Source organism: Tyto alba, unplaced genomic scaffold (assembly GCF_018691265.1).
Source record: "Tyto alba isolate M040663 unplaced genomic scaffold, T.alba_DEE_v4.0 Super-Scaffold_16, whole genome shotgun sequence".
Taxonomy (NCBI): domain Eukaryota; kingdom Metazoa; phylum Chordata; class Aves; order Strigiformes; family Tytonidae; genus Tyto; species Tyto alba.
Window position 1 is genome coordinate 14,559,281 of NW_024881278.1, and position 17,263 is coordinate 14,576,543.

Genomic DNA, 17,263 nt, shown 5'->3' on the forward strand with positions numbered 1-17,263 from the left:
TCAAGTTCAGGGCTAAAATCTTGACTGACTTGAAGTCAAACTTGGAAGAAAGGCTTCTGAAATAGCTCTGTGAGTAACCACTTCAAGAAGGATATTACTAATAAGTAGGGTATAGGAGCAGTGGAAAAATAATCACTCGTTTAAAAAGTGATACTTAGAGATTAAATGATGTGGGAAGGAAATCAGAGTCATTCAAAATAAGGCTGAATTAGACTTGCCAAAAAGTAATTTGGATCAAAGAAGAGAAGAGAGAAAGAAAAATGTTCTATTCAGTGAGTAAATGCAGTAGTTTGGCATGAAAGTTGAATTCATATTTTAATATAGGTGATAACTTTGTTTTCAAGGGCAAATGTAAATAAACCATAATTGAAGTGGAAGCAGAATGCTTCCAGATTGTGTCAACTTGATGATGATAACCTCTCCATGAATCATGGTGGAATTTGTATGTGGAAACCCATGCTCAAAAAGGGGAGTAGGGCTCTACTGTAAGTAGGTGTGTAAGTAGAAATTTAGTATTCCTTTGTTTTACAGATTATCATAGAGGTCTATTCTGAATACACAACATGAGAATGCTCATTAGATCTTCCTGGACAAGGAAGCAGTTGTAACTAGAGTGGTTTTTACAGATCAGTGTTTGCTTACTATATTGTGACTGGTCTTGGATTGCTTAAGAATTTACTTGTTTAGAGTTGCTTGAATAAGGCCCATAACTTTGCCTTATCCTGAAGTCCTCAGAAGTAAAGACAAGATTGTTAAGAAGTGTGTTTATATTTGAATTATTTTGTAGTACAGATTTGTTAAGAGATTCCAGAAATTCATGAATAAATCTTACGTGGTTTGTTGGGAGGAAAGTATGCAAGAAATAAGACTTATTGCACAAAAGGCTGCATCTGTTTCTCTCGTTGATTGACCGTAGGCAATTTTACCATGATGTTTTTCACTTTTTGTTGTCTCCCAAATAATTACTGAAAGTTGTAAGATTCTGTTTAACATTAATTTAGCCTAATTTTTTCTATTTAAGAGACTTGTACAACATGTTAAAAGTGATTTTTATGTATAATTAACATGAAATCTAGAAATGTGTATTGAAAATATATATGTGTGTGAGAGATAAGGAACTGGCATGAATATTAGAACAGTTTACTGAGCTGCTGTGGTAAAGTTCCAGGTTAGGAAGCTGATTTGTCTCAAGTCTTTCAAGTAGAGAAAATTGTTGCTTCTTGCATACGGTTTAGAATACATGCATTGTTTCCTGAAGAAGAATAAGATGGAGTAGAACACATATGGCACAAGACTAGGCTTTTAGTAGTACATTTATTCGAGGGAACATAAAGTATTTCAAGATTGACTTGAAAAAATTGAGGTGTTGCTTTGTCTTTGCTGCTTTTTGTAAAGAATAGAAAACAGCTTTGTGCTAGGTATGGTATACCTTCTCAGAACATTAGGATTACTAACATGATGGATACTTCTTTGGTTTTGTAGTTGTCTATAAAAATCTTAGTTTAAAGTTACTGAAACAAGAAGTTTACTACCCTAGTTGTTTTTCTTCTAATTTTATTATGGTTTTTTTTAGGGTTTTAAAGGCTAATAGTCTTTAGAAGGAATCTCTGTCATAGTCATAAGCACATCTGGTTTTTAATTGGAGATGTAGGTTTTTTCCTTTGTTTAAAAAAAAATTAATCACTTTTCAGTATCTCAGTGTTGTAAAAAGATATGCTGACCCCTTTCTTCTGCAGTGTTCAGTAAATACCAACTGCTGTGTCAAGCCACCATTTAGGAGGCTAGTATAAGTTTGTTCAGTTTTGGATTCTTCCATGGCTTGCTCATGAACTGGATGATAAATTCTGTGCCCTGTGAGCTACTTCTCTGTGAAAACACAGACTAGTCATTGTCAGTTTTTACAGCTCTTTTTCCAGCAGGCCATAAATCAGGTGTTTGAAGTATACAGAAAGAGAATACTGTATTTTGAAATGGACCTTTTCTTGTCCATTGTTTCTAAATCAGGGAGAGGCACCTCTCTAGTAAATACCTTCTTTGTGCAAACGAGGTGCAGGTCTCCATGCAGTCTGTGCCTCTAAGGCGTGCTGTGCTGCACGGCTTCATTCAGGGCCAGTTCAGAAAGCAGCATAGGTGCAGCTCATTTTACTGCTTGTTGGTAGTGGGGGTCATGTTTGATGAGATGGAGATGGTTGAGATCAGAAGCAGTGACATGGGAGGGAGAGCAGGAGTTGGTGGGCTTGATTATGAGGAGAGGTGGTCTCACCCAGCGGAGTAAGAGTGGCACCTGTTGGGGATTAGGGGATTTGAGGAGTCAGGCTGTGGAGCAAGTGAGGTAAGGGCAGTTGCTGGGGCAAGAAAGTGTAAAGTAGAAAAGGGAGACAGGAGGTGAAAGAGTTGGGCAGTTGTAGCAGGTAGCACAGTAGACATGAAAAGGGAAAGCATTGCATGAGGACAGAAGGAAGGGGAAGATGCAAAGAGCTTTGGCATACAGGAAAGCTGGACTGATCTAATTGATTAGTGTTCTCTTGGAGGAAGGAGGCGAGTAGTACCATGATCAGCCTTGACAGGTGTTTGTCTCATCTTTTCTGAGAGTCTCAAATGAAAGGGGATTCTAGCAATTCCTTTGTTAACTGTTCTGGAGTATAATTACTGTTACAATTAACTTCTAATGTTTGACCAAAATTTTTTCTTAAAGCTTTTTTTCTTCTTCCCTTTCCTGTACATAGAAAACAATTTGTCACCTGCTTTTTTTAAAACCCCATTTTACTTTCTGTGTCCGATTCCAGTGGAAGTACTGATTTTGATTCCTGTCTATTAATTTGCTGGGCACTTGATAAAAGGGGAGTTGGGAGGTGAGGGGGCCACATTAGGATTGTGTAAGTATTGCATATAAGGTGTTTGGAGTAATCCTTCCACTTTACTCTGAGCAGTGTCTCCGTTGAAGTAACGTGCTCAGATTTCTGTCTCACTTCACTATACCTCTATTAGTTTCACAGGATATTTTATTTTTCTTAAAATGATGAGAAGTCTAGGATGTGTTACACATTGGTGAAGATTGAAAACTTGGTTGGTTTGATCTAGAAAGGAAGATACTGAAGAGTCTGCTTTCTCTTGGATATTTACTTACCAAATCCTTGAATTCAGTGGTTTTTGTTTCGCTCTCCCTCACTCCATCCATAGTTGACAACTGTAATGTTTTGTTTCTCTTCCACAATCAAATTCAGTGAGTTACTTTGCTAATCATAAAAATCTAAAGTAGCTTAGTAAAATGCTATTTTAAATATTCAGACATTTATTTTGTAGTACAAGTGATAAAAATACTATGTAGTTTATTTAAACCTCTTACTTCTAGACATGGAACATTAGAACTACTACTAGTGTTTAAGATCTTTATTTATAGGCTACAGAAGGAGAGGCTGATTGAAACTTCAAGTGTGAAATGCATGTTGTTATTTTTGGGAAGAACATTCCAATAAAATGAGGTGCTAAGGCAGTAATTGTCATAAATAAGGTACTTATTATATGTCTGCAATTCAGTGGGATCTTCTCAAAGGAATGTTATTTCTTCTAGAGCCATAAAATGTCTTAAATCTGTTCCAGTCCCCTGCTTGGAAGTTGCCATCTTCTATGTTAGGTTGGGTTGCTCGGGGCCTTGTCCAGCTGAGTTTTGAAGTCTCCAAGGATGGAGATTCCACAGCTTCTCTGGGCAGCCTGTCCCAGTGTTTCACTGCTCTCTTGGTGGAACTTTTTCTTACCTGGTTGAAAGCTCCTTTACTGCAGCTTTTGACCATTACCTCTCATCCTTCTGTTGTGCACTTTTGAGTGCAGAGGAGATTTTGATTCTGTATTCTCTGTAATGACCTATTGAGTAGTTGAGAATGGCTGTTATATTCCTGCCTTAGCTTAAGACTGAATAAACACTGCTGTCTCAGCCTCTCCTCATGCATCTTTTTCTCTAGCCCTCTTGGTGGTTTTCCGTTTTTATTTGCTTGATTTGTTCCAATTTGTCAAAGTCTTTCCTTTTTCTGGGGAGCCCAAAACTGAGCACAATATGCCAGATATGATCTGGATAGAAGGTAATAGTCATCTTCTACAGCATGGTGGTTATTTTGTCCCAGGTGCAATTTTTTGTTCTTGCCTTCAGTTTTCTTGAGGTTTCTGTCAGGTGGTTTCTCCACCCTTCTGAGTCACCTCTGAACAGAAGCTGTACTGCCCAGCATATCAGTCTATCCCAGTTTAGGGATAGCCATCCACAGGCTTGCTGAAGTTGCATTCCATCCCATTTTCCTGGTCATCAACAAGGACATTAGACAGTATCAGAGCTGGTATTGACCCCTGAGAAATTCACTAGGATGACCTTACCAGTTAGATGTCAAACTGCTTATTGCAACCCTTTGAGCCTCTGACTCCCTGAACCTGGGTTCTTGCACTGCTGGAGGATGGTCAGGATGCTTACCTTTTTCCACCTGTCAAGAACTTGTCTTGATCAACTTGTAAAGATGTTAGAGTGGCATCATGATGTTACCACCTAGCTACCTTCACCCTGGTAGGGTGCATCCTATTCAATTCAGTAGATAAATCTAATTTGTCTAACTAGGGCCCCTAACAATTTTCCCCTACTGCAGGTAGTGCTCCAGTACTCATGCAAACCTAGGAAGTCTGAGAACAAAACTTGCCAGCAGAGACCAAGGCAAATCCATGTAGCACTTTCTGTGTCCTTTGCTGCTAGATAACTTGTCCCAGTGGACCCACATTTTCTGTGATTAATTCATGTTTATATCAACTTAGTGTTTACAAACAAATGCTCAATTAAGAAAATATGATTTTTACTTTCATATTTTTTAGGTGAAATTAAGTTTTAGAAAGACACTTCATACAAGAATCTTTCTTGTAATGAACTGTGAATTGCATATTCATATATTAACACCAGGGCTATAATGTCTCAATCAAAGATCAGCCACATTTCCTTTACACAGGTTTCTACATTAGGGGTAGCCATTATATTAAATAGGTAATGTAAAAATGCTACTATCTTGCTATTCCAGGAGGAGCTGGGCATTCTTCATCTGAAAGTAAAATGAGTTACATGATCTGCAGTGATGGTAATGTAATGACTGATTCTGTTGCAGTGTGTTTTCGGGAACTTGGATTGCCTGGGGAATCTGGACTCGGAAAGCTGTGATTTATACCATGTGTCAAAAGCTTAAGAAAAAATGTAATAAGGTCACTTCTTGTTAAAATATGTATAGAAGATAGGAAATGTATGTTAAGTGTTTTTTCACAGGAAATCATCAACTGTCAGTGTAGTTGCTGAAGGAAGATTTTTTTTTTTTTTTTTCATGCCCACTTAAAGAGGCTTTTCACAGTATGGCTGGGCTCAGATTCATGGAATTGTAGCAAGGAAAGCAACAAACTGTCACAGAAATAGACTATTTGTAGGAAAGATGTAATGTACCTGGCTAGCTTTTGGCCCTGGTCTTCCTGACCTTTAAGTTAAAAGATTTGAACTTTTAAATCTGTCATGATTGTTTCTATTCGGTAAAGGTATTGATTTTATGGCTGTTAGCTTTGTTCAATTACAGTGTACCCTGGTGCTTACAAATTGGTTCATTCCCAGATTGTGCTGTAGAACTTTTTTCCCATTAGCTTTGTCAAAAGGTAGACAAACTGAGAAACTAATTTTTGATAAAAATCTGTCTTGAGATGGATGAAAGATCATGGGTAGGAATCTTCTGCTCCTGTTTTCACTGCTGAGTAAAATTGCTATCCAGGCAGTATTAGCCTTGCTGTGGCAAAACCTTTGGCTTGCAATGGCACTGTATCAAATCTGCATTGAGGAAACATAATCTGTTTAAATTACTGCATAGATTCTGCATAACCTTTTAGTGTAAGTAAAGTAGTAAATGCCCTTGAGAAATATGTTTGAAGAATCAGTGGAAAAATGGATTTGATTATAACAGTGCAGTATTTTCAGAAAAAAAATGTGGATAAATTACCCAAAATGCCATGTCTAAGAGAACACCCTGTGTAAGAAGATAAAAGAAAACAAGAATATGGATGAGTGCATCAAGGAAGTGTAAACTGAATGATCTTGTTACATGGTTCTATGGAGACGAAATGTAAGACTTTATTTTACCAGTATAAAAACAATGACTGGAAAGATTCCTACCCACCTCAGTGCAAATGCATTATAATGAAACAGCCAACCTCTGTGTAGTTCTGATTTTTTCTTTTGTTTAAAAAAAAAAAAATCTGTTGGAAACAATTTATTGAAAAAAACCTTCACAATCCTTTGTGGCATGAAAAATTTACAGAATTCTAGAAGAAACTGGGAAAATTTTGCTTATGTTGCTTGCATGTTGCTTTATTGAAGAATCTTAGAGCTAAATAATGAAGACTTTTAATAAAGAATTTCCATTAAGTTATCATTAGATTTGCATACAAGATGAAAACCAAATCTTCTGTATAAAATTCAGTACATCCAAGCTCTTACTTCTCCATCTTGTAACTTGAAATTTTAAGTAAACATGGTATTTTTTTGACAGTAAAGTTTGGACAAACTTTATAATGTCTGATTATTCAAAATAAATTATTCACTGAGATTTAGAACCTCACATTTTGTTTTAAGCATCCAAGGTATTGTCTGCATCAAGGCTGATCATGCTTTTTGGACAAGCATAAAATTCCAGTGCTGCATTTTTTTCCAATCCAAATTAGTTATAAGGAAAAACTTGAACCTGAAGTGCAAGCCCTGAAAAACTGTTCCTCTTAACAGACACAAAAATAGATAAATACCTGGATAGTGCAGTAATAGAAACAAGTAAAGGAAAAGTCAAAATTAGCAGCTAACCGATGGAAAATTAAGTGATAGAGGTGAAGTCCTGAATTGAATCGTGTTTTTTACAGATAATAGTTTTGAGCATTTCGGGTTTTATAGAAGGCAATGTGTATTATGGATGATAAAAGTTGAGAATTTTATTCTTGATTTTTAAAAAGCAAGACAGCAAATGGTCATTCATTTTTTCTGAAGTAGTTGCTAAAAAACATCCCTTCCTTCATATAGTAAATGATTTTAGTTTCCATCCCTGTTTGAAAACTGATACCTAGTTTTGGATAATCATACAGTCTCCTTAATTTAAGATTTGAGAAGTGACTTCTTGTACTGGTTAAATAGTTCCTTGCCTGAAATGTACATGTGGTAGGTATCTTGATAACATCTTCAGTTGGAGATGAAAATTGGAAGGTTGACTTCAGTGAGCATTTATGAATTTAATTTTAGGATGGAGATTGTAACTAAATGTAATTTGTCACATGTATAATAATAGATCAATATTATAGCATATTATCATGCATTATATATATACGGTTAGCCATCATTAATATAACTAGTCTCATGTTGTTCAAAATCCATGGTTTTCAGTCTCTCATTATTAATTCCTGTCAATCCTTTTTTAATTAAGGTTTGTCTCTATAGTGTAGCTATTTCTTGCTTTGACTGTCATCATATTCTTAGATATCCCTGATTCCCTTTGAAGGAATAGATGACTTTTTATGTGAATCAGCATATGACAAACCTAGAGACAATATTGAATTGCCAACTCAAAATTACTTTGTCTATTGTATGAAATACTCTTACGTTAAATATGGCATGTGAAACAACATTGGAAAAAAAAAATTCTCTGGGTTTATAAAATGGTAATTTGACATCAAGCCGTTGTTCTAAATAACGTTTCTTTTTCTGAGTGTCCTGCAATGATTTTCTTCACCTATTTGATATTCACCTGCTGCTATGAAACAAGCTACAACTCCAAAGTTGTGAAGAAACACATTTATAACAACCAGAGAAATTTATTCTGTAAATTGCACTTGCTCCAAGAGCAGACTGCTCTTAAATTAATGTTAAATGCTTTTATACATGAGACAAAAAGCAATTTTCTTTCAGTGGAATGTGCTCATTGGGCAAAGAAAATTTAGCTTCAGTAAACTGTGTACTAACTAAAACTCTAGAATGGACTGTTGCAGAATTCTGTGCCGCAAGTGAAGCACCTTTCCTTTGCCAGCTTTTAATCCACGTGTTTAGATTCAGTTTCCCCTGCTCCTCAGCAGTAGTAGTTTTATTTCTAGTTGAGACTTCCCCATGCAGGATTTCCCTCTGATTGCTGATTTGAAGCTAATCTGTATTCTGAGTAATTCATGAGAAGAAAAAGTGGGAGAGATGAATGAATCTCTCGGTTATCAATCAAAAGTTTTCTAGGCAAAGGCAAGTACTAACTCATTAGCAGGAGAGCTGTTAGTGAAGCAATCTGGAACTACTCCCTCTGCATTCACCTTCCATTTGAACAGCAACTCTTGTTTCAATTTGACCTGCTAGAAGAAATCAACAGCCACTCTTGTCCTCAAGTGTCTGAAGAAGAATCTGCATGAAAACCAATCAGATAAATCAGCTAGTCTCAATTTAGTCTTACTCTAAAACGTGAATAGCAAGTCGATTCTGTACTAGCTGAAGTGTTGGAGTGGGCAAGCCATATCATTTCAAGTTGGATGCAAGTAGCATAGCATGGGGTAGGTTCCTTCTGCTGTACCAAGTAGGTCATGTTCCCCAGCAGCAGCATATTCAGCTAGATTTAGTAATGCAGAAAAAGTTGAGGTTCTTGCCTTTCAACTGAGGATGAGTTAGAGAAAATCAATTTATTGCAAGAACTACAATGTTGACCCTTGCTGAGCCCAGATGGATTGTCTTTTGTTCATCATGTCCTGTTGGTGGCATGGATGCCAGTCTAGTTGGTAGGAGATGATGGTAATTGTTATACTTGGCTTCCTCTGCAATTTGCTTTTGGCTAAAATGCTAAAGTTCAAAGAAGTAGTAAAATTAAAGCAGTGGGTTTTGAGTTAAAAACTTAAGTGACCCACTCACATCACCCATCCCCCCACCCCCCATCCCAAACCCCTTCCCCTACTCCTGAAAATAAATATTAATCCACATAGTTGCGTTCTGTCTGGTTCTCAGCAGACCACAATGTGAGGAGCACATTTGAGGGCACTAGAAACATTTTTATGTTAATTTTAAGATGCTAACAAGTATAGTTTAACTATTGAGTTAAGCCAAATGAGCAGTTTAGCAGTATATGACAACTTTGCAGACAAAGTGTCTGTTTTAGTTAACAGAAAGTAGTGGCACAGTACACAGTATGTTGTGGGTTTATTTGTCATTGGTTTGTTGTTTTTTTTGTTTTTTTTTTTTTTTTTTTTTGTTTTTTTTTTGTTTGTTTGGTTTTTTTAATAGTGAAGCAGAGAACACACATTTTCACTGTGATGTGCCAGTTGGGGTTCAGAACAAGCAGGGAAACTTATCTTAGAAAACACCTCTGCCAATATATAAAACTTGGTATCTGGACCAGCATTTAGCTGCTTTTTAAAAAAATGTGTATTTTAAGATGTTAGTATTGGAAATGTCTGGAGTTTCTTTCTAGCTTTGTGCCACATGGTTTGAAAATCCTAAACAGGCGTTTGATGAATCAGCGTCTCTTTCCATTCCTTCTGTCCCACAAAGACTGCACATTTAAGAACATGTTGTTATGTTTCTGTAAATTGAGAACATAGCAAAAAAACATTGATTCACCAGAAGAAACAGTAGTGGGATATGATTTTCAGAAAACCTTATTGTTACATCACTGACAGAAATACTAAGGGTTGAGAATCAGAGCAAATACAGCTTTTCTTTGCTCTTGTTTGTATATTTAAACAATCTTTTCTGTGGCTGTGATCGTACTGTGTGATCATTTAAGTCTGTTTATCCTTTTTATTTCTTGAGAGGGGAAAACCAAGCATCCACTTTTTGGGGAGAGAAAAGGCTTAGGTCAGCAGACTGTGCATTGGTGTCACTGTGCACTGAGCTAAAGAACTTGGGATGTGAAAGAATCAACACGTTCCATCTGGGCGAAAGAATGATGTCTGTTAGGGTTCAGTTTGCTATGGTTTTTGAGCTTTCCATATGATCTCATCACTGGAGGAGGAAAGTATATTCTCCCATAAGAATAACCTTATGATTCATTACTACTGTGGTTTTTTTGTGTGAGCCTTCTGAGTGCCAGACCTCCCCCCACTCTTCCACCCCAAATAAAAACCAACCACCCTGTCTTTGGCTTTATATGGTATTGCTGTAGGTGGATTTATCCAGAATAATGATTGGCTTTAACAATCAGAGCCTTACATCTTTGTCTAGAGAAGAACTCCTCCTAACATATATTTATCCAGCTATCTGTCAAGCTTTACATTTTGGGAAGAGAGCTTGTACACTTTGTTTCCTAAGGTTTGGTAAGCACTGTTTTGCATTAATGTTCCCTTTCATGAATTTTCTGTTTTCTGCACATAATTTCATATGCTTAGTTTGGTAAGTTTACTTGGGAACAGACAATTTCTTTATTTTTCTTAGTTAATATTTAGATTGTCACTTTAGTTCCCCAACCCACTGCCCTAATAAGTTAGCAATCAGTTCTTTGAGCAGCTGTGTGTTTTGGCAGTAGCATTTTGAAGCTGGAGATGCATCCCTTCGCTCATTCTCCCGCATCCCCTAATGAGCTCTCATGTTGGGAAGGTGCAGGCTAATCCATGTGTAATGGTTTCTGGAAGCATTACACTAGTACATCATACCACAAAAAGGAAAATTTGTAGATGGGCAAGTAAACCCTGTAGGATGCTTTTGAAAGCCTAATGACTTGGCAAATAGATGATTTTTTTTCTTTTCTGTTGCAGCATGACTGTAGACAATTTGTTTATTTCCCACTAGTGCTGAAGTAATCTGTCTGTTAAAAAAAAAAAAAAAAAAAGAAAAACATGTTTGTGATAAGACCAAAGTGATTCTGGTGCAGTGAATGAAGTAAGTCATCCTAGCATCTTACAGTCAGTTCCTGCAGTCTGAGGGACACGTGCGTTACAGAAAGCCCTGTGGACTGTGAAGAATTCATGTGTAAATACTGAGATCAGTGAAGACCTGTTTCCTGTTAGAAATACAGCAGGGAAATGTAATAAGCTTGAAAAGCAAGAACTACAATAAATGATACTGTTCTGATTCACTTGGCTCTTGTTCCTTTGAACTGAAGGTTAAGTTCACATGTATTTGAGAAGAAGAATACAAAGTGCACTGGTTCAGGTTCTAGTAACAGTCTGGATGTTAAACGCAGAATTTTACTAGGAAGAGGTGGATCATAGAAAGAAAACTAAACCTTTTTTTCATTAGACCTGTCGAAGATAGTGATGAGTTAACAGCATGGATTTTCAATTCGGTGTGGCTCTTTGAAGTTGGTGGAGTACACTTATGTATCTTAATTTTAAAAAGTGTAAGTTATTTTAAGACTTAAATACTTAATTTATGGTGTCCAATTGCTGTAATATGAAATATAATATATTCAAATATTAAACTGTCAAATGGTTGTTGAAGAGCAGACCTAAAGATTCTTCTTTGCTAAAGCCATGCTTTTCTTCACAACAAAAAGTAGTCACTTTTGAGTGCAGAACTTAGTAATAAGAGAAAGAAATTGAATTAATCTCCTCTACATCTAGTAATGCGCAATTATTGAACCCAGGAAAAAGGCTAGCACACTGTGATGGTTTAATTTATTTTTGATAGTGATAGCTTCATTTTCCTATCTTACTGCTGCAGTCTGATAAACAAAGTGATGGGTGGTAGTAACTGTTGGCAGGAGGGGAGTATGTCACCTTCAGATTGGTACCTGGATATGAAAATTATAGACCTGGAACATTAAAATTTTAGTTACAGGATTTCTATGAAATGAAGGAAGAAGTCTTATTGTGTAGTGATTGAATAGGTCAACTGGAAATTGTTTGTATTTGTCATTTTTTTTAAAGTATGTGAATCATCTCGTAGCTTTATATGGGTAAGAATAATCTCGTGCTATTAAGAAAATTCTTTTATTTTAAATGGAGCATGAAGTATTTGAGATCTAGACTTGTGTAATGTTTCCAGTTATAAGACATAGCCTGAGAAGTGGAACTAAAAATAGTTTAACAGTTGTTAAAGAAAAGCTAGAAATTCTACTCAAGGTCATCTTATTTGTGCTTATGAATTGTGCCACTTGAATACCAAATAGTTATAAAATGAGTAGGTTTTTTTCTTGTTATGTTAAATAAAATAATGTAAAAACTTTTTTATAAAACTTAAGCCTGTGGGAGGACCGTGGCAGGGCAAAGAGTGAGAATGATCTGAATAGGAACATCTGAACTTGATGGGCTGTCGTACTAATTAAGTCTTCTGATCACTGTACCATTACTCAATCACTCTGTGGTTCTACCTTCATTGTAACCGGAACATATTAGCTTATACTCATAGTCTCAATTTTTAATAGATTCTAAATGATTTTTTTATCTGTCTGACACATGACTGAGATAAAGTTATTTTTTGGCAAGAACTGTGCAAACCACATGGCTCTGCTTCCAAATCAGTATCTAGGTTCTGTCATGTATGGTTTATCTTGCCAGTGAGTGATCCAAATTCAAATGTAGCAAAAATTTGTTTTGCATTCAGAAATTTTCCAAGTTTTCTGAAATATAGTTATGCATTTTTAGAAAATCCACTACTGTTTGTCATGTACTTTGTGAACAGTACAGCATGTTTCTAGGTTTGAGCTTTAAGATAGTTGTGTGCCAAAATACTCTAAAAGCAAAGAAATCCAGTAGGTTCTTGCATTGTACTCTTCTCAGAGGAGAGAACCTTCTAATTTACCCGTGGCATGCTTTTAGTGGGACTGTGAAACACCTGAAACTTGAAACTGATTTTATGTAATTTGCATTTAATCTGTCTTCTTGGATCAAATGTGGTCTTTTTGGTCTAAACAGTAAACTATGCTTAGAAAAGAAGCATTGTATATATGTATATTATAATTTTACTATCCCTATATTGAATGTATTTCTGGCTAGAAAAATGGTGGTCTAATTAGAGGTGGTTATCCCATTCTGATCTAGTTGTTGAATAGGTGATGAGACTAGAACAGATGTGTTTTTTTTTTAAATCAAGAATATATTTCTTCACTTCATCTTGAATCTCTCACATGGATGAGAGACATGGTGTCAGTATTCTCTCTTCTCCCCTAACCTTGCAAAGCATCCCCAACACACACACATCCCAACCCCCCCAACAAACCAACCAACAGATAAAAACCAACAAAAAACCCCCAAGAAAGACTCGGGGGGGGGGGGGGGGAGGAAGAAAGTCATCTTCTAACTCCTTCATATGAAGAAATATTTAACTGCTTTCCTTTTGTAATTTATGAAGAATGCATGTCTCTTCAGCCTTCTCAGTTTTTCAAATGGCAGGCCACATTCCTTGCAAGCCAGGCATCATGTGCTTTCTATAGCATTGGATGTGCTGGAGTGGTATGTTCAGAGAATTTGACTTGCTGATAAAAAATCATTCCTTTCTATTTTTATTTCCTGTCTGCATTTGGACATTTCCCGTAAAGACAACTTGCATAGTATCACCTTCTCCTCTCCTAATAAATAGTGTGTTTACGGTATGTTCTGCTTTCTTGTCTTTCTAATACGATGACATTCATGACATGCTCCCTTTTAATTTTAGGTTGTACCTTCGCTTCCAGATGACTGCCATAATCAGGATTAACAATCTCCTGATGAAACTCTGCTTTTCAGTAACCAATAGAACCTTTTCTAAGGGGAAAAATGTTACATCTAGGCATCAACTGTTGTAAAATATGTCAAAACCAAAAAGCATTTCATTTATGAGCAGGTGGATTTTTTTGTGCTGAACTTTATCATGTGTCTGTGTGTTTTCTTCTATATACATTAAAAGGAGACAAGGGCCGTCCAGTCCTCATTTCTTGTAGAAATAGTTGCCCCTAGAAAACATAAACCGTATGAAGCTAGTGCAACTCCAGATTCTTTGTTCTTGTCTTTGCAGAAAATTTCATATCTGATTATGGCATTTAATTAAAATTCATGGTTGGCGTTGAGAAAAAAAGTGGGGAAAAAAACCTGCTGGATAAAAAGTTTTAAAAAAAGGAAGAGTAAATCTCTTGATCTCTTCCATTAGCAGTAAGGCCTGTTTGTCTTGACCACAACTTGTCACGACGAATACCTTTACGCAAAATGACAAACTGCTAGCAGTTTTGTATTTAGAAAGGTGGAAGCTTCAACAAGTTGCATGGAGTATTGCTTTAACATTTTGAGTTTAAAAAAAAAGTTAACAAAAAAGATGATGATTTGCCATAAGTAATTTTATGTTCTACTCTAAAATTCTTGTATCTTAACAGTGAACAGAGTATCTGCCAAGCACGAGCTGCTGTAATGGTCTATGATGATGCCAATAAGAAATGGGTACCAGCTGGTGGATCAACTGGATTCAGCAGAGTTCATATATATCATCACACAGGCAACAATACATTCAGAGTAGTGGGCAGGAAGATTCAGGATCATCAGGTAAGCGAATCTCTGAAAATTTTGAATATTTAGAATATTAAGCTATTTTTTGGATTGTTTTTAACATTAAGAAATAAGTTCAGTAAAATTACAGGAACTGTAAATAATTAATTAAATTTTCTTTTTAATCAATGTAGCAAAACTGCATTTTGGCTTTTTCCCCATAGACTAACCACTTTACGTACCTCCAAGGCTATAGTCCTTGTGCATTCTTTTACCATTCCTTTCTACAGATAGATACAAAGGTCAGTGGTGCACATAGAAGTCATCTGATTCTCTTTAAGGCCGGGTGAAAACCTAAACAGTTTTTCTCTTCCCTACTCTATACTGTTAGCTGCTGTCTATGTAGGTACTGGCAATGCTCTTGTAGCTCCTCCTGTATTCTGAGAAGTTGGATGCATGAGATCTCATTTCCCCAGATCATCTTGTTCAGAAAACCTTCTGGTGATGCTGATCATCTACCACTTTGAGAGACTGAGAAGGGAGCAACAAGGATTACATCTTAATTTCCTTGATGAAGTTATTGGATCTTGATTAAATGGCAACTTTAGTGCTCTGCCTCCTGGTACTTGGGGTGGGGTTAAAAATATAATCTTTTTGTTTGAGGAAGGCTTCTATATCTGTTTCGTTCTCTCCCAGCATTTCATAAAATTCTTTTGGTTTGTTCTTGGTTGTTTATCTCACACTTGAAACATAGACTTGATAATATCCTGTGTGATTTGTCATTAAACATTTATTCCAAGTAATAAATGGTCTCTGTGCATTCATCTGAGAACAAATGTGGTTTTTTCCTTCCATTATTCAATGGAAAAAAGTTAGAGGATATAGTTACCCAAGTGCAATGGAATCCTCTTAGTGGATGATAAATGGTTGTCCAGTTGGACAGTAGCTAGAATTTACCACCTTTTGTGTGAGCCATAATGATCTTGCAAAACGATACCTGGTGATGCATAGTAGAAGTCCACCTAAACTGCTACTGAAAGTACTGCAAGCTAAGGGGTGCAGCAGCCACAGAGAAGAGGCGATAACTTAGTTCAAAAAAGTAATTCTACCAAGTGCTCTATGAAGTTAATGGAAAACTGAGTTTCTGAAATCCAAATGCATATTCACATCAAGTACTCTGCTACTAAGTCATGACTGTTGATATTGCTACCATTGCTGTTATGAACATCACTGCGTCTTCTGAAATGAGAATGCTTAAGCTACAAAAGTTGTTACAAAATCTCATTAGACCCCTTGTGAATTCTCATCACTGACTTCATGCGGCATTGGAATTAAGCTTGAAATGGTTATGTGCCTCAACACTGATCTTGCAGACTATGGGTCTTGAATTAACTCACATGGTTAAGGAATAAAATCTACATGAAGCTAAAACTTGTGATGAAACACAAACTATAAACATAAGTAATTTTTTTTTTTTTTTTTTTTATGATTATAGGTGGTAATAAATTGTGCCATTCCAAAAGGGCTGAAGTACAATCAGGCTACACAGACCTTCCACCAGTGGCGTGATGCTAGGCAGGTGTATGGTCTGAATTTTGGCAGCAAAGAAGATGCCAATGTCTTCGCAAGTGCCATGATGCATGCCTTAGAAGTATTAAATTCACAGGAAGCTGGTAAGAGTCTCTTAACTTTTTTTTTTTAAAAAGATTGTTCAAATACACAGACAGAAAAAATTCAAATATTGATGCACAAAAGTCAAGTCTTGTTAGTAATCACAATTCAGCCTCAAGCCATTTTAATTATTTGGGTGTTTTATCTGCCTAATTACTGCTACTTAATAGTGATTCTCAACTTGACTGCCATCTGTGTAAATGCAATTCCTAACAAGTAAATCGATTTTCATGTTCTCTATTACATACAGAGACTTGCTGACTTCGCTTTTTTTTCTTTAAGGAGACAAACCCAGAAAAACTGACCAAGAAATGCATACCTCTTAATTGGGGTATTTTTCAGGATTTCTAGACATCCAGTGTCCTTAATGTGTATTGATATTTTGCTTCTCATTGAGTACTGGTTTATTATGAAAATATTTTTTGTCCTCAAAACTCTGGAATTCGGGTCATCCTCTTTTGGTGGTTCTTACCATACAGAGTTTGGATCCAGGGGTAACATTCAGATGGGCACATGTAATTTAGACAACAGGTCTATCATTTAATTTGTTTGGAGAACAGGGTGACTTAGAGGTTTTCAAACATTGGTGGAAAAATTAGTGGCTTTCAGTCTTCAGGTGGTGTCTGTAATATATTCTAGATAGGCTCGACAGCAAATTGATCAGTATGACACTGGGACACACACAGAGGGAGTTTTTATTTTAAGACTAAAAGAGACTTTTGTGTTCTTGTAACTAAATAGAATTCTTTTGTCCTCATTAAACTTTAAAGATTGCCCATGTAACAGGAGATAGTACTTCTGTGCCAGTTTTCTCTCTCTTGTGTAGAAGGGAGGCTGTAGATAACCTTACTAGGGCTATCATAACTACAGCAAAAAGGGGTGACTTTATCAAGTTGCTTTTCATTCTGATAGTTGTTTCAGGACTTTTGAAACTAGGCTATCCAGTCCAAGGATGATACATTCTGCAGTGCTTGTGCTTATATGCAGCATACAAGGCCAAAACAGAAAGGGTAGCTAGAGGTATAAGGTTTCTTTTTGACAGCTAAAATAATCCAGTTCTGTACCCCATTCTCCTACCTCTCAGTTGGATATTTTTCTCTTTTAAATCCCTCAGTTCTCCTCTCCCTGAAGGATACCTTACTGTAAACATTACATGCATTCTGTTTATCATCTGTCTCCCAACCAACATTTGGGAATGCAT

At 36.4% G+C, this 17,263-nt stretch overlaps 1 protein-coding gene across 11 annotated transcripts in view; it reads left to right on the forward strand.

Moving 5' to 3' along the window:
• Positions 1 to 17,263, forward strand: part of ENAH (ENAH actin regulator) — a 99,277-nt gene that overhangs the window by 33,896 nt on the left and 48,118 nt on the right. For all 11 annotated transcript variants that reach the window (XM_042789585.1, XM_042789590.1, XM_042789593.1 and 8 more), the window contains exons 2-3: positions 14,283 to 14,448; positions 15,887 to 16,064. In XM_042789585.1, coding sequence (XP_042645519.1) covers positions 14,283 to 14,448; positions 15,887 to 16,064 — 344 coding nt within the window. The remainder of the gene's footprint in view (positions 1 to 14,282; positions 14,449 to 15,886; positions 16,065 to 17,263) is intronic.